The sequence below is a fragment of the Chrysoperla carnea genome, chromosome 5 (genome assembly GCF_905475395.1).
Source record: "Chrysoperla carnea chromosome 5, inChrCarn1.1, whole genome shotgun sequence".
Classification (NCBI taxonomy): domain Eukaryota; kingdom Metazoa; phylum Arthropoda; class Insecta; order Neuroptera; family Chrysopidae; genus Chrysoperla; species Chrysoperla carnea.
Genome location: NC_058341.1, coordinates 70,736,932 through 70,758,818, shown reverse-complemented (window position 1 = coordinate 70,758,818; position 21,887 = coordinate 70,736,932). Strand labels below are relative to the sequence as shown.

Sequence of the window (21,887 nt, the reverse complement as noted above, 5' to 3'; positions counted from 1 at the left end):
AAACTGTATTCGAATCAAATTGTTTTTTCGACTTAATTTATATGCGTGGACCAGATTTAAAGAAAAAAAAATGTTTTCTAGGAATCAGAGACTGTTATCACATTTTTTTTGGGTGTTATTTATACTAAATTATCGTTAAGAAAGAAAAAGAAACACAAGCGTGTTTTTTTTTTATTGTTAGGATGAAAAACTGTTTTTCTACTTAAGTTTTTTCATCGTAAAGAAAAAGAGGAAAATCACAAGAAGAACGCAGCAAGCACTTTTTCTTATTATTGCTTGTTAATATATATATTTGATGTTTAACAAACCGTGTAAGTCTGGATAATGATATGCCTTTTTAGTGTTAAATTTTTTTTGGGTAATTGTTATATTAACTTTTTTCTATTTATTATTACCCTTAAAAAAGCACGCCACTATTTATTTAAAACTTGTCTTATTAATGTATTAAAAATTACAAAAATTAATTTAATTAAAAGCGTAAATTTTATCTTCAATAGATGAGAATAGACAAATTTTTTTTTATATTACGTAAAAAGGTCGCCAAAAAATTCATCGTCCTTAAAGAATGATCCCAAAAGGGCATTTTTTAAAGGTCTGCATATTTTTGATTAAGTTTCAGCTTAAAGTTTAAAAATTGTATTTTTCCTCACCGAAGGGTTTTTGTGCTCTTAATTTTCAATGGAACCTACAATTTTAGCCAAAAAACGTTAATACAAAAAATTAAATTTATGGCGGACCCTTTTACAGAATATTAAAAAAATTGAACTGTCTCCATCGAATGTAGGATAAGTTCGCTTTTGTTAGACTTCGTGTCGTGACATAAATTCCATGAATGTGTCACTAGCACTGTATAAACACCAAGAATATTTTTTACAAAATCGATGTAAAAAAAAATTAAGCGAGATTATTTTCTGAACAGATTTTATAAAACACCGACAAAGAAATGAAAAATTTTCTAATTATTATCTTTTTTTTAATTCCTATACATTGACTTTTGAAAAACTTTGTAATATTATGTATATAATTATTTATTGATTAACTTAAGAAGAATATATTTAATTTATGTGTCTTTTTTCAAAGAAGATCGTATGAAACAAAGTACAACAGACTCCTACACAAGTCTGAAAATATTAATAATAAGGATGGAAGAAAATTTCTTCCAGTTCCAAACTAATTGGACACATTTTCAGTATTAAAAACAAAACAACATCTATTTATTTGTACAAATTTTTGGTTTTTTTATAGTTATCATGCTTAAATAGTTTATGTTAAGTACATGTAACTATTTTTTTACATACATTTTAGTTCGACATTCCGATAATAATAAATTGCCACGAAAGAACTGCGGTATGGCAATCTAATTTTATATAACAAATTCCATAGCTAACGAAATCTCTATGGATTCTATAGTGATGTTCTTTTTAGTAGCTTAGTTTTCACAATACGCTTAAAATTATCCAAGAACTAATAAATGTGATAATTTTAAAATAAAAGTAAACCCGCGATACAAAAATAATCTCTAAACTCCATCAAAATTTATTAAATTTTTTTATTTTCACATGTTACGTGAGTAGTGTATCCAAAAAAGTGTTTTTTAAAGTTTGTTACTATAGCGATAGGTAGAGCTTTAAAATATTTGGGCAACATTTTCATTTTGTTAAATCACTTGTTACTAATATTATTACTATTTAAAAAAAAGTCCTACCAAGAATGTTAAAGCAATTTTTAATCAGAGAGTATTAAATTTTTTAAAAGTGGGAGAGACAATATCATCTTAGTGCCGAAATTGTTAAAAAAAAAACTTGTTAAACTGCCCGTTGTTTGAGCTTCTGTTTTCAAATATTGTATTTGTCTTCCAAATAACTTATTTTTTTACAAAAAAAAAAAATTCTTGTTAAAAATATGATGGCAACTGCTTATAATACGATTTTATTTTTCTATTTCAAACTTAATATCAATTCTGTTAAAAAAAATTTGTTGGAAAAACCATTTTATAAGCAGTTTTCAACACGAAATTTGTTCATTTTGGTGAAAGGAAATTTCTATATTTCCACAATTTTTTTTCTTTTTAAAATACTCGTCGTTGCCTTAAGATCTATAAAAAAAATGTTGCCCAAAAAACTAAAGTGTTCTACTTTATCCACTAATGTTCTATATATGAAAAAACGCGCTCACTTTTTAAAAAAAACATGTTTTTTTAATGCGTATTTTTACTGCTTTTATATATGTACTATATGTGTATATTTAAAAAAATATTTAATTATTATTATTAATTATGATACGATGAAAAATTGATTTTTTGTGTGAATTTGTGTTTGAGTGTTTTTAAAAAAAAAAATAGTGTTGACGTGTGGAGATTATTATATATACAAAAATTTTCCTTTTTGTGTATATTTGTTTTTTCCACGTTTTACAAAAAGAAAATAGTAATATAATATTACTAAAATTTTAGTAGTTATTAAATGTATTTAAAAAAAAAAACTATTCAATAAAAAACAAAAATATTTAAAAACAATCGATGTTTTTATTCGTAGATCGTTTAATATTACAGAATGGTAAACGTAGAGTAGAATCGTTCGGGTACGATGTATGCGTAAGTAATTTCAGTGATAGAATCGAATAAGATAATGGTAAACTAGCTTCGGAGCTTTAAAAGGTCTGTTCTTATGATAAACGTAAGTAGGAAGTCTCGGTAGAATTACAATAAATTCGTAAGTATAATATACTCAACCAAAGTATTAAAGGAACATTTTTTTAACACAAAATTTCAAACAGCTGTATCTTTGCGTCCAAAAAGCTCGTACACGAACAGTTGATTCAAGAAAAATAAACAAATTTTCGAGTGGTCTTAACAGATTTGTTGAAAAGTAATTTTTGTATTCTTTACTATTCACCCTTAGTATAAAGCGGTAAGAAGTGATCAAAATTTTTGAGCAATAGATTCCAAAACAGGAAAGAAAAAGTTTTAAAATATCGAAAAACAATATGTAAGAGCTTAAAAAAAGGCAGTTTAAGTTTTCGAATGATATCAGAAACATTTCAGCAGATTATTATTTCAGAAGATACGGGATTTAGAATTCAGGACAATTAATTTCGCTTAGAAAGCGATTATGTTGGCCTAAAAAGTTCGTGTGGGAATTTTTTTATAGCTCATTTTGATGAAAAATAAACAAGCTTTCGAATGGTTTTAACAAATTTGTTGTAAAATAATTTTTAAAATTTTGGTACGATTGTAAACTTTATATAAAATTTAAGGAAAACATTTCTCACCCTTTCAATCAGCAGTACAAACCAGCAGGGGATGATAAAAATCTTTAATTGATAGATTTCAAAACTAGAAAGTACAAGTTTTTAAATGAGTTATTGCTGTTACAAATTCGATGATTTTCCGCAGAAATGCAGTTTTGGTAAAATTTTGTGTTAAAAAAATGTTCCTTTAATACTTTGGTAATATCTCGTTAAAAGGCTCAATTCTATCTTCTGCTTCAAATTAATGGTGGCTTCCTTTGTTACAATGAATCCGTAAGTATCGATAAAAGTAGTGCGATTGTCCAATCTGCTGCTTGTTCAAAGTGAAGTTAACTAAAATGAGTAACCGCGATATTCTATTACGCCTATTAATGCTTGAAGAAATTCTATTCGAACAAATGATGCTTGAGGGTAATAGCATAGTCATCTGGTAGTTTACATGGAAAGTTTTCCGGGAGTTTTGAAAATTTTGTAGATTTTGAGGTCCACTTTTCTACCTTGTATCTTTGTCGCTATATTGAAAAAATGGCGTCGAAAAGCAATTTCTTGACAATATCTCCTTTTCGAGTCATTTTACGAGAAAAATATTTACATAAAAAATAAATCTCAGAAAATTTCCTACAATTTATGTCTTTACAATTTTTTTTCGTAAAATCAATAGTTTCGGCGTACGAGCGCCGCAAAGTAATCAGATTAAGTGAAAGATTTTATATTTTGATTCGAGTATTTAATTAAAAATAGTATAAAAAAAATGAAAAAAGGTTTTTTTCGAAAAATTTTTTTGCATTTATATTTGAATATTTCAAAAAATATATGTCCGAAACTGTTAGAACTTTTTGAGCATATTGTCAGTACCTAAATAAAATAAATTTTAAAGTGGCAAGTATTAATTTTAGTTCTCGTGGTAAATTCATCAGTTCTTGTGCTAAACAAAACAAAAAAAAAAAAAGATGGTACGATAAACTTTCTTTCTTTTCGTTATAACTCTCTAACTTTTTTCATTTTCAAGGTTTTTTATAGCACTTTAAAAAGTGTATAAATTACTTATCCAATTTTTGAGCTATTTAACGTTAAATACTCCGAATTAATTGTCAATAACTCGGAAAGTATTGACTTTTCGAAATATACTTAAATGACACTTTTTGCTTAGATTTCATCACTCTATCGATTCCCATTTTCAACATATATTTTTCTACCCCCTAGAAGGGGTGGTTATACTTTGACGCGCTCGTACGCCGAAACTATAATTTATAAATAAAAAAAAATGGTCTAGGCATAAATTATAGGGAATTTTTTCTTGTTTAATTTTGTATTCAGATGTTTTCCTCGTAAAATCGCTTGGAAAGTAGATTTATCGTCAAAAAATTGCTTTTCTACACCATTTTTCCAATATGGCGGCGCAAGCGGCAATGATACGAGGAAGCAAAGTGGAAATTCGAAAAGAGCACCTCAAAATCTATAAAATCACTCATTTTCAAAACTCCCGGAAAGCTTTCCATGTAACCCCTTTTTTTTTTAACCAAATGATTAGATTATAATGCTGAAAATACTTACATAAAACAAGGAAAGATGAAGATTGCTTTGTAAAGCTTATCAATCAGCATTTACTAAAGGATGACAAAAACTTCCGGGAATTTTTTAGGCTAAAGATCTTATAAAGAATGATTTTTCCTCAAAGAACTTTTTCGTCATCAACACTAGAATCCACTTGGTACTTTGGAATTCATTTTTGTTAACTAATTAAATAATTTTTTTGTGTTGTATAAACAAATTGTTGTGTATGTTTTTATCCAAGCCCGTGAAAAAAAGTACTTTTCTCACTCAGTATGCGTGGGAAAAATAGTTCATTACCGCCCTAGCGTGGTAATGCTATTAAGCATTACAACCCTCCAAATTACTATAAAATGTTATTTATAACAAGTTACTATAGTAAACTTTTTAATTTTCTCCTTTTCTCAATAAGTCATGATAAATTTTAAATAATAATATCGTTTGTTTTCACATTTTAGACTCGTAGATAAAGTTTTGTACGATAAACGTGTAATAATGCATTGTTAACGTACTTCTGCTGCTGTCCAACTCGCGCTACGCTACTCGTTGTGCAAATTTCGCAGGCTTACGTTAATAATGCTGTTATCTCACTAATATCGTAAATAACTATTATGTGGTTGCGTTTGCAACAGTACTGATCGAAGAGATTTATAGCCATAGCATTACGGTCCTTTTCAGCTGCAGCCGCAGCACACGCAGTGACACGTCTGAGACAATGCTTGCATTAGATTTCATATGTTGTAAAACTTTTTTATCATCAGTAACTTTACATATTTTTTTGTAAAATACAAGATCGATCTGTGTTTAAATCATGTAAACTGATTTCTTAAAATTCACTTCAAGGTTATTTTTTGTTAGGTGGTGAAAAGTGTGAAATTTTAAAACCTATAAAATATACCTTGAAGGCTTGAACCGCATAAAATGTAATCAACTTATTGTTTTGGCATCGATGGCAAACCAATATCACGCGACACAATATTTTGGGCATTTCACTTATCAAGTTCGCACATGCCAAATGAAAAAAAAAAAATTGGATTGGAACGAATTCGTTACCAAATACATTTACCTGTTTGAAGTGTTGACTCGTGTTACTTTAACCATTTTTTAATCTCAATATTTTCAGAGATTAATAACATTAAAGAGACTCGCTTAAAAAACGTTTAATAGTAGACTCCAGTTCAGCATGCATTATTTTCTAAAAGTAACATTTTACAACCCTAATCTTATATATTATTACTCTAGCAAGTTTTTTCTGCCCTATCCTTATCTTCCTTATTCTTTTATCAAATTCCATGATTTACTCCTCATTTTTAAGCTTATTATGTTTAGGTTTGACGAAAAATATACTCAAAGTCTAAAAATGTTCCGCTTAGGAAAAAACACGCCAGGAAAATAATTTAAACGAAAAAATATAAATTTAAATAAAATTAAAAAATAAGTTTATTAGCAAACCTGTTAGTTTTTACAGATGCTCTGCTAATACTCTAGAAGTCTAGACATATAATTACTATTTTAAATATATTAATTGAAGAACTTTTGATTTTTTTCACCAATTTTCTTCGAAATTTGTTGTTTGTTGTTTTTAGCCACGGATACAGTGTAGCCACGGGTTACGATAACTACGGGAGCGAAATTTCGAACAGACCAAGCTAGTATAAGGTATTTGTCAACTAATCTGCATCAACAAAACTCTAATTGCTTTAAATTGAATTGCGCATATAACTGACACAGCGCAAAATATTGTTGCTACGAACAAAATTTTGATATGGTTATTCATAAAATCTCCTAACGAGTCCATTTCCGATTGTCTGCATGTCTATGATCACGACAACTCAAAAACGAAACTATATATCAAGCTTTTATAGCGTGCTCAGGAATAAAAAAAGAAGTCAGGTTGAGTTCGTGAATGAGCATCATAGCCATCTTGTAAACCGTTAGAGATTGAACAAAAGTTTAAATGTAAAAAATGTTTCTTATAAACAATAAACAACTTTTGTTTGAAACATTTTTTCGTAAACATCACTATTTATCCGTGAGGGCGCAAATTAGGACAAAACTTTGGTGTCCATTTTCTCCAAAACTATAAAATATATCTTTTCTCTATATAGAGAGTTGAATATTTGCAGCTAGTGCTCTTGTGAAACATTCTCGAAAAATGATAAACAGTTTAAAAATTACTTTCTACTTGTGTTAGTTTTTTAAACTTGTCTAATTAAAAAAATATATATATAATAACCCTGGAGCCCGTGACAGTAAAACTGCACTTACACGGATTTCGAAATTTCGCATATTAATCAATACTGTTTAACGATAGGGATTATCCTGGTAGAAATATTTTTTGGCTAAATTTTTTTATTTTTTACTGGTGTGACAGATATTTTGGTCAAGTTTTGAACTGTCATACCGAAATATTTCGAAAGTAGAACTCAAAAGAACAAATTAAAAAAAAAAAATAATTCCGCGATAAGGGTAAAATTTTATTGGCTTTATATTATATAAGAGCTGTCAGAGACCAAATTTTCGTGAAAATAAATAAAATTTGCAATAAAATGGTCTCTTACAAATTAGTTTCCATAAAAGTGCAAAATACTTGTAATTATTAAAAATATAAAAAATATTTCTGCCAAGATAAACTCTGGCACACCTAGTCCATTTTGTAGCTATCGTTAAATAGCTTTGATCCAAATGCGAAATCTCAAAATTTTCGAAATTTTCCCAATAATCACAAAGTCAAAGTTATTTAACATCGTCTAGAAAAAATGGCACGTTGGTACATAAAAGATCGCCACCCCTGACCTACAGAATAGTAAACTATACCACAATCTATGGCCAGATATAAAACGGTAATAGATGTGAATCGTTACTATTCTCTGTTAATTCGCTGCCAGGATAGTGTCATTTCAAACCGAAAAAATGACAATTATAAGAAAATCAAAATCAAATCAAAATTTTTAGTAAATTATGAATTATATTGGATTTATAAAATCCAAAACACAAAAATAAATAAGGAAATATACACGACTCGATGTAATACAAGCAACGATTCTTTGATTTTATCGATTCTTTCATCCATCAAGACCAACTATGTTTGTTCAGGGGTCGCTTATTTGTGTGAAATTTTCCATGTCATACTAAATTTTTCATGGCTAGTTCATTGTATGCCAGTCCTGAAAATGGAATGGACTTCCAAATGTGTAAAAATACTCTCATTTTTAAATTTTTTCTGCTCCTTGCCAGTTTTATGAAATTTTTGAAAAAAAAATTAACGTTATCACTTACAGTTCGCGGACAGCACCCTTTTTGTTAAATTAATACATGCTGAAAGGAATCGTAAGGGAATTTGTCTGACTCTATGGCCAGTTGATAACAATAATAATTATTTTACAATTCATCAAAAGTGAATCATGTATGTATTGAAAAAGAAAAATAATTAAGTGCGGCATGTTCGAGGTAGCCAAGTTCATCGCTGCCGTATTTTTGACGAGCTAAATATTTTATTGTTTAATAATTATTTGAAAACGCAGTATTTTCGAAAAAATTCATAAAGAAAAACCTTATTAAAAGGAAGCCACTCACGAAAGTTCAAATATGTATTAATAATTTAACTAAAAGGATGCTTTAGTGGCGAGCCGTTAGCTTTATATCTCGGAACCCAGGGACAGTCAATGAATCTTATAAAAATTGTTCGACTGCATTGTTTTTCATTTAAAGAAGTTAAAAACAAAAATTAATGCGATCTTGCCAATGGGGGTGGCAGCCATCACTTCTCGAGGGTGGAAAATTTTATGCAGAAAATGACAACGGGAATCGATATAGGAAAAAATCTAAGCAAAAAGTGTCATTGAAACATATTTCGAAAAATCAATACTTTCCGAGTTATTGGCGATTGAAATTCGGAGTATTTAACGTCAAATAACTGAAAAATTTGGCGTTTTTTTAAACAAGTATATCGTACAATTTTTAAAATACTATAAAAAACCATGATGATAAAAAATGTTTCAAATGAGTGATAATGAAAAAAAAGTATCCCGGACCTTTCTTTTTATATTTTATTCAGCACAAAAACTGATGAATTTATAACGGAAACTAAAATTAATGCTTGCCGCTTTCCAATTTACTTTATTTACGGATACTTATTGTTTCGGATACTTATTTTTTGAAATGTTGTAATTTAAATGCCAAAATTGTTTTCGAAAAATAAAACAATATAAATGTCATTGTCGTTAAATAACTCGAAAAATAATTAAATTACAGAAAAAAGTTGAGGGAAAAAATTAAGCTTTTTCTTCAGCTTTTTATAGTACTTTAAAAGTGTACGATATACTTTCTTTTGTAACTAAATTTTTTTTTCGATTTATGTAACGATAGGTATTTTGTTTTATTTTTCCAAACAAATTTTTGCATTTAAATTACAATATTTCAAAAAATATATAACGTTAACTACCAGAACCTTTTGAACATGTTGCCAGTATCTAAATAAAGTTAATTGAAAAGCAGCAAGCATTAATTTTAGTCCCGGTAGTAAATTTATCAGTTCTTGTGCTGAATAAAACATAAAAAAAAAGGTACGAGAAACTTTGTTTTCATTATAACTCAGTTAATTTTCGTTCAGATGATTTGAAACTTTTTTTCATTTTTAAGGTTTTTTATAGTACTTTAAGAAGGGTGACTCGCCAGTAATAGAAAAAAATAAATTAGTAGATAATGATCCGAATTTTTAGTATGTTATAGTTAACGAAATATATTATTGTATAAAACAAAAATTTGGGTATCTTACCGATCAATTAAGAGAGTTTTTATTAATTGATCGGTAAGATACCCAAATTTTTGTTTCATACAATAATATATTTCGTTAACTATAACATACTAAAAATTCGGATCCTTATCTACTAATTTATTTTTTCTATTATTGCCGAGGGAACTTCCTTAAAAAGTGTTTTTATACTACTTTTTTCAAAAAACGTCAAATTTTTCAGTTATTTAACGTTAAATATTCCGAATTTCAATCGATAAGACAGAAAGTATTGACTTTTTTAAATATTCTTGAATAGCTTTTTTTTCTTAGAATTCTATCGATTCCCGTTGTCATTTTCAACATAAATTTGTCTACTCCCAAGAAGGGGTGGCTCCCACCCCCTGGGTAAGATCGCACAAAGTTTTGTTTTTAACTTTTTTAAGTAAGCCTTAAACAATGCAGTAGAACAGTTTTTATAAAGATTCATTGCCTGGTCTTAGATTCCGAAATTTTGAGATATTTATACCTTATGGCCCTCTGTTAATTGTCTAGCGTACTATTATTGAAATAGGGATAACAGTATTATTAGTATATTTTTAAACATACAAAATCATTATATTTAAAAAACTTTAATTTCGAATTAAAAAAATATAATCAATCGATCCTTACAAGAAAAACAAAATATAATAACAGTAACAAAATCATTATCATGGCGGCCAAAATTTTTGTTGTACGATATAAAAAAAACTTACATCTATGATCAAAAAATATTGTAACATTGTTAAAAAAGAAAGTGCAATCTATACATGATATTATCAATTCGAAAGTGTGTTTGTTATCCTTTCAATCTTGTGAAATCGTTCTAACAAATCCATTCTCTACTTAAATAAATCAAATAGAAATAATTTATTTTTCATAATGTTTCGAAATGACATGTACGTACAAACATCGCTCCGAAACCAGTAAGAAGAGATTTAAGTTTGTTCAAAATGAATTTTTTCATTGTAATCTCAAAATTGTAATTTTTCCAGATTTTATTTCTTATAAGGGAGTAAAAAAAGGGAAGATTTATTTCGCAAAAACTGACTTTATTATATATAATTTTTTTGTTTATCTTCTTTTAGCTCGACTTGTAATTCGAAAAATTCGATTGTAACTACCAGTCTTTATACATATAATTTTTAGAAGGAAAAATAGAAATTTCTAACAAAAATGGCCACCATAAATATGTACAAAAAAACTTACAATCTATTTATTTCGAGTGGTGTAATTTAAGGATAGCAGTATCGAGGCGTGAAATAGTTTAGTCAACTCAGCAACCATTTTTGAATTGCTTTTTTTTGTTATAATTAATGATACAAAAAAAATTATAATAAAATAAAAAAACATATTTTAATATTTTATTGAGCAAAATTAATACGTATTAACAATAATTAAAAATCATTAAAACATTTTTAAAATGTAGTTGACTAAAATTGAACTGTCGAATTTAATGATCAGCTGTTGTTACATTTCCTCCGATAGCAAACGATTTTGGATAAATGTTGTTTTTTTTATGATATCAATTTTCTAATTTAAAGTGTTATTCTATCTCTTACCTTTAAGGATCTGAATTTACTATTAAAGCAGCCCCCATCAAACTCTACAAGTTATTTTTTTGATTGTTTAACTACAAAACGAGCATTTAACCATTATAGATTAAAATGATCCACCCTGTATAATCTAAAGAATTTTTTACAATTCATATATGCGCTCAGCGCCTATAACGCTTCTTAATTTTTTCGATTAACAACAGAGACATGAACTAAATCAATACGCAATATAAAACAAAATCGCGTCCCGCTGTCTGTCCCTATGTCCCTATGTATGCTTAGATCTCTAAAACTACGCAACGGATTTTGATGCGGTTTTTTCTAATAGATAGAGTAATTCAAGAAGAAGGCTCAGCGAAGTGGGTAGTTCACAGCTAGTTATGATAATAACAATTAAATCAAAACTACACGGTAAATCGTTTAGAATTTTTTTCCGGTGTAGGTACGTTTAAGTCATAGTTCTATATATATTGAAAAGTTTTTTTTGTTGAGATCAACTTTGCCAATTTTTCACAAACCATCAATTACCGGCGTTATTGAACAAAGGCAACCATAAAAGTCCATGTAATTTTGCATAGTTTTAATTAATTATATCTGTTAAACGGTACGCTAAAAATTCTAATTTTATTCTGCTAACCAAGGTAACTATGATGTCTTGAATAACTTTAAAAAAAAAATTTATTTAACTGTGAGCCTCGATATTGCTATACTACCTTAAGTTTAGACAATAAAAACAACTTTTTAAAAATCATCATCGAATGCTTCAGCTTCAATACCATTCAGTTCATCATGTACAACATGATTTTCCTGAACAACTCCGTTCGTTCCATTCACAGGTTCATGTAATCCAGGTGGTTTCATACGACCTCTAAATTTTTCTCGACCATTTTGTGATTTAAAATTATTTAAATATTCCAAATAATTTTCAACTGTTTTACATTTAGCCTGCATAAAAGGATTTGAGTGATTTTTAACTTCTTGTTTGATTTCATCAATAATATTTTTATATTCTTCTGTTGACATTTTATCCTTATCTAATCCTTGCAATCTTTCTATTATAGATTGTATGTAAGCTTTTCCTTCCTGAAAAAATTATTAGAATAAAATTATTGAATCTTGTTTTTGGAATGTGCGTTTTGGTCTACAAATTATTCGTAGTTCAATTATATTAGCGCAAAAGGACCACAGTAATGCATGGGGCCATCGATTTTTTTTAAATCTCAAAGTGTCCCCCGAGTTCTGTAGAATCGAAGATGACTAACGCTCACACACGATGTATTTATTTTTAACTATCTTTATACAGGGTATCTCGTGACTCGATGGTCATAGTTTAAGAGCTTATTCTCCTGACAATTTTAAGTCGAAAGTGCCTTATATACTTTTGTCCAAAATTCAATAGTTAAGGAATTATGTACATTATTATTATTACGGGGGCATATGAAAAGTCTAATGTATTCAAATAAATCCCAAACCAGAGATTAGCTATTTCAAAATATTATGGCTGCAGCTTTGGCTATCGAGTCACGGGCATCCTGTATATGGAGTATTAGGAAAATACCAAAACAACAGAATAACTTTTGTAAATATAGAAATCTAGTTAGTTTTCGAAAAATATATTCAACAAAGTTCATTTGTCCTGTCTTACAGATCAATGAACAACTTTCTAATTCGAAACATTTCTGTATCTTATATTTCTATATAAGAATATATAGAATTTCGAATTCCATTTATTTCGAATATACTGAGTTCTCGAACAAAATTTGTTGGATGTTTTTTAGGAGGAAAAACTTTCTAATTTATACGATTCACTTTCTACTGAACTTGAAATTTACGGTCACCGTCAATATAAGAACTTATAGAACTCTATAGATTCCACAACTTAACAAGTAATTTTAAGGTTTTTATTTTTTACAACAACTAATTAAAAGTTTCGAATTCACTTTTCAGTGACTTTGAAAGCTAAGTTTATTCTCTAGGAACTTATACAACTCCTTTAGCTCTACAACTTTTGCATGAAACTTTTTTTTCCACAACCATATTTTCTGAGTTTGACTGCTTTCCCGAGACTTCTCTAAACCCTGCATAATAGCTGTTTTTATTATTTTTGATTATATTCTGGAATATAAACGCTCCAAATAATGCTCCAAAATTACTCGTATTATTTTGTTTTATAGTTTATACCAGTCATTTCCAAAGTGATCTATATCGACCCCGTGGGGGGAAATAATAATAAGGAATCTGTGATAATAAATCATTATACAAGTAAACAGAAAACGCGTAATTGAGAGTCGCGTGGACCCAGCGATAAAAATTTTTGGATAAGAATGCCGAAAAAAGGGCCAGGGGATTGATGAATAATAAGAAAAATAATAAATTTTATTGTCGAAAAGATAAATACATATAGGCTCGTCACAGTGAAGGTTAAAAGGTAAAAAATAATAATGATACTAGTACTAGTAGACTGAAAAAAGGAAAATAATTCGGATTAGTTTTTAAGGACGACCCATATATGGAAAAACGGCGGAGGGTAGATTCACGATTACTAAAAAAAAAAGATGGACTGATAAAATTTGTTGCGGGCCTCGTGCTGTCTTAGTCCGGCAAAACTGACAAATGATCTACGAGACAAAAAAGGTTTGGTTTATACTAAGAGTTTCTAGAGAGACTATTTCAAGTCCTAATATATATTATTTCCTTATTAGCCTATTGTAGCCTCTAAAAGCCAATTGTATAGAGATAATTTAAAACATTGCGACATCTTTATGGATTTTTCACCAATGAAAGTTATTTTAGTGGTACGCGTAAGGAACAATCTGCAACCTTTGTAGGGCCGCGTATAGAATTTTTTTTAAATTTGTATTTGTTTACACGATAAAAAAATTAATTAAAAATACAATCTTTCCAATTAAATAAATAAATACAAAATTTTCAATAAATATCGTGCTCCTTCAAAGGCTTATCAAACACAATACGTAGAAGTACTACATAAAACGGGTTTAGTTTATGGAAAAAAAAAAAAAAATTGAACATTGATGAAACCGCAGTGCGTACCCGTGCCTAAAAACAGGCTAGAGAAATAATATATAAGTGATAATCTACTCTCTTTTCATTAATGAACCAAATTAAATTTTAATTATAAAAAATTATTATTATTAATAGTAATTATTATTCTTAGTTATTATTATTATTTCTCTAGCATGTTTTTTCCTAAACGGTACATTTTTAGACAGTGCGTTTCTTTTTCGTCATTAACCAACACGGTAAGCTTTAAAAAGTAGGGTAATCATAGAATGTAATAAAAGAATAAGGAAGATCTCGAGGACCGACAGAAAATCAGGCTTGAGAAATAATATATATAAGATAATTTATAAAAAATCCATGAAGATAACGAAATGTTTTAAATTTAAGGGGGCTTGAAATAGTTCAAACTCATCATTTAACAGCAACACAATATAATCCGTGTGATTTTGGAGAATTATTTTCGTTTTAGTCTTAGAGACGGTTTTTGTTCTGATATCAATTTCGATTCGCTAACAGATCGGTGTAGTTACTTATATTGATGCTGTATGAACAGATTTACACCGATCTGTTAACCAATCGAAATTGATATCAGAAGAAAAATAATTTAAAAATTGATTGACATGGAAAAAAATTGATTAAAATTAATTTAACTAAGAATAGTCATGAACACTTTTCGATAGACAAGCTATTATAGGCGTGTTTATAAATCAACAGCGGCGGAGCGAGAGTTAAATTTGATGTGGACAAAGTATATTTTTTATATTTACATAAAAATTATAGATAGAACACAACCGAAAGTGATGGGCGAGCGATCAATTAAACATATTCCTCGCCTGATATGGGACATTCCCAATTTTGACAGGCAGGGATTTCCCGTAACGGCACCGAAACTCTAGCATATGTAACTAGACTAAATAAAAACAATTTAGAGAATGCTGGCTTATTTAAATGTTTTATTGAACGTCTTGGGCTCATATTTACATCGTTTAAAGTTAATCAGCATATTTCATTGTATTAATTTTCAATTATTATAGGAAATAATTATAACACTTAGATTGGAAAAAAAACCTACAAAACATAAAAACATATAGCCAAACGCAAATCTTGTCAAACTATTGTTTTGCAGTGTTAGTGAGGACATCTATTGAAGTAGACTAGAATTACAATAGAGTTGACAGTTCATTCACTTGTCTATGGATTGACAGAGGAATGAAACACAAATAACTCTTTGCAATGCTTATTTTGGTTTAAAATTATCATCTAGTAGGGATGTCTAGTATATGAATACGAATCCAATTAGTAATTAGCGACCAAAAATAGCCTCTAGAGCACAGTGTGGACCATGAAGGTTATAAAGAAGGAGAACGATCGCTATGTACTAAAGCATTAGCGCACCTGTCCCTGAAAGTTTGTAGAATTTATAGTTCATTTTCAGCCACCAGCCGCGCTGTCGTCGGTAAGTAGTATATTAGCGCACAACAGCCCGCATTTAATGATACAACTTAGCGATCCCAGCGCCTCACTTATTTTTTCAAAATATTGGGGACAATATTTTCTATTGCGATCGTTTTCCTTCTTTATAACCTTCATGGTGTAGACGATAAATATTCATTTTGCCGTTTTAGTGCAAAAAATGGTATTTCCGGTCAAAAATGACATGATTTTCGAAATAAGTGACAGAATCCGTGTAATCTGGCATTGGATTCGTATTCAGCGACCAAAAATACCTACTAGATAACAATTTTAGGCCAAAATAAGCATTAAAAAAAACAAAATTAGTGACATCCTGGGTTGGGGCAGTTTTTGAGCTACATATGTCCCCCAGTGGGAGCCCTATGTCCCCCATGACTAGGTTAAGTTGGCTGAATATTCCTTGGGGTCTTATAAACACGTTACAAAAACAAATTTTCCATGTGTCCCGGCTTATTATCTGTACTAAAAAGTAAATTTTAATTAAAAAATTAATAATAGCTTTTTATTTTTCAGATAATTATTGGTTTACTTCACACCGAAAATTTCAGAATAATAGCATTAAGAAATTAAAAATTGGATTTAAATATCCTAGTGGATTTTTCAAGAAAATCAAGAATCTAACGAAGATAAAAGCGACGAACTAACAAAAAAAATTAGATAAAATATTACGAAAAACGTCTACTGGACAGTGAGAAAACCTTTATATAAACTGATCAATTGTTAATTACCTTAATATACTTTCTTTTAGCAGCTGCATCCATATCTGAATCCATATTAACACTTGGATCCAATCTTGTGAGAGTTTGAGCAGCATGCTGAAATTAAATAATTCAAGTAAGTATCGAGAAATTTTATCATGAAAATATAGCCGTAAGTAAGGCTCGTATGGGGGGAGGGGGGTTTTAGTTAAATTCTAGGTTGGTGGTTATCAAATTTCCCTCTTCATTGAGAATGTCTCCACATAAATTTGAACTAATAATATATTCCTGTGTAAAATTTTGAAGACTTGTGCGCTCATTTTTTTGAATCATACTCTTCAATTATGCACGATGATTTGCGTGACGAATTTAATCTTTGGCGAAAACGCATTGCCAGACGTCAAAAATTCACTCGAAGCACTCGATATTTGCTATGAAGAAGCGTTTCCAAATCTCTATTAAATGCTTCGTTTTTTGGCCATTTTACCTGTGACGAATGAGCTTTGTGTCCTTTTCAACTTTGTGTCGTCTCAAAACATACCTTTGATAATGTCTAAAGTAGACTGTATAGAAGTTGATGCGCACAGAGTTTTAGAAAATGGTTTTTAGTAGCTCGCAGAGTTAACTTATTGACAAATAATGACTGAATATCACATTTTGAACTCATAATGTTCTCTTACTCGAAAAAAGAGTTTCTTGTTTTCATTGTGTTTATGATTTAAGTTAGGTTCGGTTAGAGTGACTATCTTGGGGTGGGACACACTTAGACCATAGGATACGTTATGATACCTAAAAGAGTTGACACATCCCCGGTCACTACTCCATGAGCCATTAGGAGCTGTTTAAGAACAACAGAAGTGCTTTGACGTCGGCGGAGTTTAGGTCGGAGAGGTCGTCAAAGAGAGGCTGGTTCAAGGAAGTCCATCTCCTCATGGCAAGTTCTCGGCAGTGACAGAGAAGATGAGACATTGTCTCCTGCTCCTCCCCATTGTGACAGCTCCTGCAGTACTCATGATACACTGTCAAGTCCAGGCGTGCAACATGCCTGCCGCCCAACCAGTGTCCTGTAATAGCCGCAACAACTTTGCTAACAAGGGGCCTTGGAAGGGATATAAGATCTTCGGAACGCCTGCGAATGTACTCAGACCATATCTGTCTTGTAGTATCCCAAGTACGCTCCCCTCTTAAATGAGTCTCTTCATCTAAGATTGGCCCTCTTTAAGATATGCTCTTTAAGTAGCAGCATGCAGTTTGCGAACGGAACTCCCGGATGCTTATTGATGCTTGCGTCCGAAAGTATTGTGCATTTGTCTCTGTGTCCCGATACCCATACCAGGTTTACATTCATTGTTTCCGCGAGCTCATTTAAGGACGCACGGCAGTCCTGTGCTACCTTTGAGGTTAGCTAGACTGACCTAACATTAAAAACAAATTTTTGAATATTTCCCCTTCTCCCTTAGATATAGTATTTTAATTCCTGAACTAAAAAAAAGGCGTGCTATAAGTTTGACCGTTAGGTGTGTGTGTCTGTTATTTTAATGTAGAATGTTCTTAGATATGTTCCAAATGCGAGTTTAGGGTTCCGTAGCCGAAAAATTTGTCGGTGGTTTTTAAAATTTTGTAAATTTCTCTTCCTTTTATTTTTCGGACAGTTTTCTCTTTTTCATTGATGTACAATTTGAGCAGACATGTGCAGATAGAGTAAGGCAAATATTTTCTTCTGCTACCAGTTAAACGAAGGCAAAACCACAATGAAAATTCGAACTCAACAAAAACTGCTTTATAAGTGTTTTAATAAATAAAATTTTATAACTCACATGAATAATTGAATTGGGAAAACCAATGATTTTAGCAAGTGGTAAACCATAACTTTTAGCACAAGCTCCATTACGTATTTCATATAAAAATGTTAGTTGGCCTTCGCCATGATGGACAGCTACATGTTTATTCACAACATAATCAAATTCATCAGCTAAATATGTTAATTCATGAAAATGTGTTGCAAAAACAGTAAAAGCTTTTTTTTCTATCAGGTATCTGCAAGAAAATAGCAAATATTTTCAGTTCGAAAAAGATTTTGAATTAGAACCAACAATACTTCAAATTCAAACTATGACATCATTAACGTACAATTTTTCTTTCGTTTTTTAATCTTTAGTCCCATCAAGTTAGATGAGATTTCATAAAATTTACTGAAGTTTTGAGTGCAGGAATGTCACCTATGCCAATTTTTAGCTTTTTTACCTGCAGAAAAGTGTGATTTTGGAAACGATTTTCCACAATTTTTTGCAATTTACTCGAAAACTATGCATTTTAAAGAAAAAATTGGTCAGTCCAAACTTATCGGGCGTAAAATTTATTCCGATCTATTTGTATGTACTTATATATTTCAAAAAATCTACATCTATGTAAAATTTTCCGTGTTTTTAGTGGTTTTTTAATTTTTCTTAAAAAGTGTGTAGATTTTTCAGAAAATATGAACGGTAAGAAAGTTTAAACAAATCGTACAGAAATTTTACGCCCAATAATTTTATACTGATCTATTTTTATCCTAAAATTAGTTTTTTAGTAAATTACAAAAAATTGTGAAAATCGTTGATTTTTCCGAAATCACTCTTTTCTGCGCATATGTAAATTTTTATTCTACAGGTAAAAAATCAATAATTGGTAAAGGTGGCATTGTTACATCCAAATTTTTAGGAAATTTCATCTATCTTGATGTAACTACTGTGATCCAATCATATTTGCTTAGTACAATGTGGCGCAAAAGTCTCGCACATATTTAAAATTGGAATAAATATCTACAAGTAATTAATTTTAATCTTTTAACTTCAGGTTCTTAAAACGTTAGTCTGGGATAATATTTTTCGTGTCAAATAAGTTTATTTCTGTTTTTATTCGAGTACAAAAAAAATAGTAGGTAATAAAAAAAGGCAAAACCCTTGCTTTGCAGTCGATAAAAACAAAAATATACTAATTTAGCACGAAATATAAAACCTCCCAGGATTACACTTTAAAAATCTGAAGTCAAAATATGTGCGAGGATTATGCGCCATCTTGTATATTCTAGGAATATACAAGATGTAGGAATGAGAGATTTTTAAGAGTAATAAATGTCTCTACTAAATTTCATTAAGATCGATTTAATTGTTTACTTACTCTGCAACAGCCCAAGCGATTCCAGCACCTTCATAGGTTGAAGTACCACGCCCTAGTTCATCAATTAGTACTAATGAATTTTCATTGACAGCCTGTGTGAGATAAAATAGGAGATTTATCTAGTATTAATTATCCATCCTACAGTCTTGTTCTTACTAATAAATTTAGTCGAGTAGCGAATAATTTATAATTTAATCGTGTCTGAAGAACAAAATTTTAATCGAGTAGTTGTATACAAGCGTGGATGCACTCTAACAGACTTGTAAACTCTAATAGATTTGTTACTTAAAATAGAAATTTCGATAGAAATGTTAATGATCTTTTTGAAATGTAGACCATTTTGAACAGATAATAAGGGAAACTGTTCAAGAAATAAATCACTGCCGAGATATGTAGGAGTGTATTTAAACAATTTTGTAAAAGAACAATTACATGTATGGAACGCGAAGGTTGAAACGTTGAGGCAAAAACGAACTGAAGATAACTGTTGAATAAATTGTTAACGAAGGGAATATTTTGACCACTTCAATTTAGAATTAAATTTTACAAATCCTACTTATAACACACGTTATCTGTTATCAAAATTAACCAGTCATTGTACTTAAAATGTTTATTTGCTAATTTGAAACATTTATAACAAAATAAATAATACAGACCATTTATTTTCATTCTTACGTTACAAATACTACTTTTGACGTAAAAACAGTTATCTTCAGTTCGTTTTGGCCTCAACTTACAACCTTCGCGTTCCATACATGTAATTGTTTTTTTACAAAATTCTTTAAATACACTCTTTTTTCAATTTGTGGTCAACCTGTATATTCAATGTCAAAAGTGAATTACTGAATGTTAATATTTTTGAAAGTAGTGATTTTTTAGACATTCTGTATAATATTAGATTCTTTTGTATAAGAAAGATTAGATCAATCTCACCTGACATGTTCCCGATGTTTCAATCATTTCAACCATAAATGTTGAATGTCCACGATTTTCATCATCATGTGCGCCAATACGTGCTAAGATCGCACTAAATATTGGTATAGTTGCTTTTTCACAAGGCACAAATGCACCAATATGTGCTAATAATACACTCACACCAATTGATCGAATATATGTAGATTTACCACCCATATTTGCACCTATAACCAATTATTATTTACTTTTATTATTAATAAAAAAAACAATTATCCACTAGTTTCAAACAGGTATCACTTCTACTCCAATCATCTTAGAGTTTCATCTCGGAATTTAAAGGAATAACCTGAATTTTAGTATAAACCTTTACTTTGATAGCACAAATGTTGTCTCAAAAGTCACAAGAGTGCGCGCCCTTAGATATTCAAGGTCAGAGGTTTCGAAAATCAGTTTTTTGTGAATATCTCGTTTCTTTTGCCTTCAATCGTATTAACATTTATTATAAAAGTTGTAGAGGATAAAATTTTCTAATTTTTTGTATGTTGAACCGTTTTTGAATTACAGGGCGCAGAAGATGGAGCGCTCAACTTTACGCACTTCAGTACTGGGCCAATATTTATAAATATAAGATACTAAATAATTATTTAAGTAGTATTAAATCAATAATTAAGTGAAAAAATCGTATAGTAGTGAGAATCAATCGTGAATCCCAGTCTATTATGCAGTTTTTTCACTTAATTATTGATTAAATACCGATTAAATAATTTTTTAATATATTATATTTATAAATATTGGCCCAGCACTGAAGTACGTTAAGCTGAGCATTTATTGGTGACAACCAACGAAGCCAAGAGAGCACTCTAATTGGAAATCACCTACATTGGAGCACCAAATCATTGATTTGTGTTAAAGGTTTTTTTTTAATATTTTTTCCCAACGATGCCGGACGAAGCAGCCCTTGAACAGTAACGTGCAGTGGTAGAGCGCAAACAATGGAAATGATTGAACAACTAGAGATAGCAAATTTTTCTCGAAGTTTGAGAGGTTACAATAATCGACAACGTCATCGATCACGTTCACGAAGCCGAACGAATTTAAGCCATAAAAAAGAAAATGGCTGGCGTTTGCTTCTATCACACACATTTTGGAACTGCAGCTAAAAAATGTACCAAGCCCTACACTTACCAGGAAAACAAAGAGGGCAGTCATTAAGTACTCAACTCACGCCGTATTTATATAACAGACTGCATCACCAAAATTCAGTTCTTAGTGTACACTGGTGCAGATCTCTACGTATTTCCGCGACAGCTCGTAAATGGGAAATGTGCAAAATCCAGTTACGAGCTTTTCGCAACCCAGTTGCCCAGAGCCATCTGAAGAAATGTGCGACTATGTGAAGTCACATGATGATAAAAATGTTTGAGATATTGAATCAAAAACTAAAAATTACAAGCTATCGGATCATATATATTTCATTCAAATTCAATTATTTTT

At 30.0% G+C, this 21,887-nt stretch overlaps 1 protein-coding gene across 1 annotated transcript in view; it reads right to left on the bottom strand.

The window, feature by feature from the left end:
* Positions 1-10,274: 10,274 nt before the first annotated feature.
* The window catches only part of LOC123301480 (DNA mismatch repair protein Msh2), a 64,117-nt gene continuing 52,504 nt past the window's right edge, over positions 10,275-21,887 (bottom strand). The window contains exons 9-13 of the mRNA XM_044884226.1: positions 20,412-20,617; positions 19,479-19,570; positions 18,137-18,356; positions 16,350-16,436; positions 10,275-12,210 (exon numbers count right to left, since the gene is read on the bottom strand). Coding sequence (XP_044740161.1) covers positions 11,869-12,210; positions 16,350-16,436; positions 18,137-18,356; positions 19,479-19,570; positions 20,412-20,617 — 947 coding nt within the window. The 3' untranslated portion in view covers positions 10,275-11,868. The remainder of the gene's footprint in view (positions 12,211-16,349; positions 16,437-18,136; positions 18,357-19,478; positions 19,571-20,411; positions 20,618-21,887) is intronic.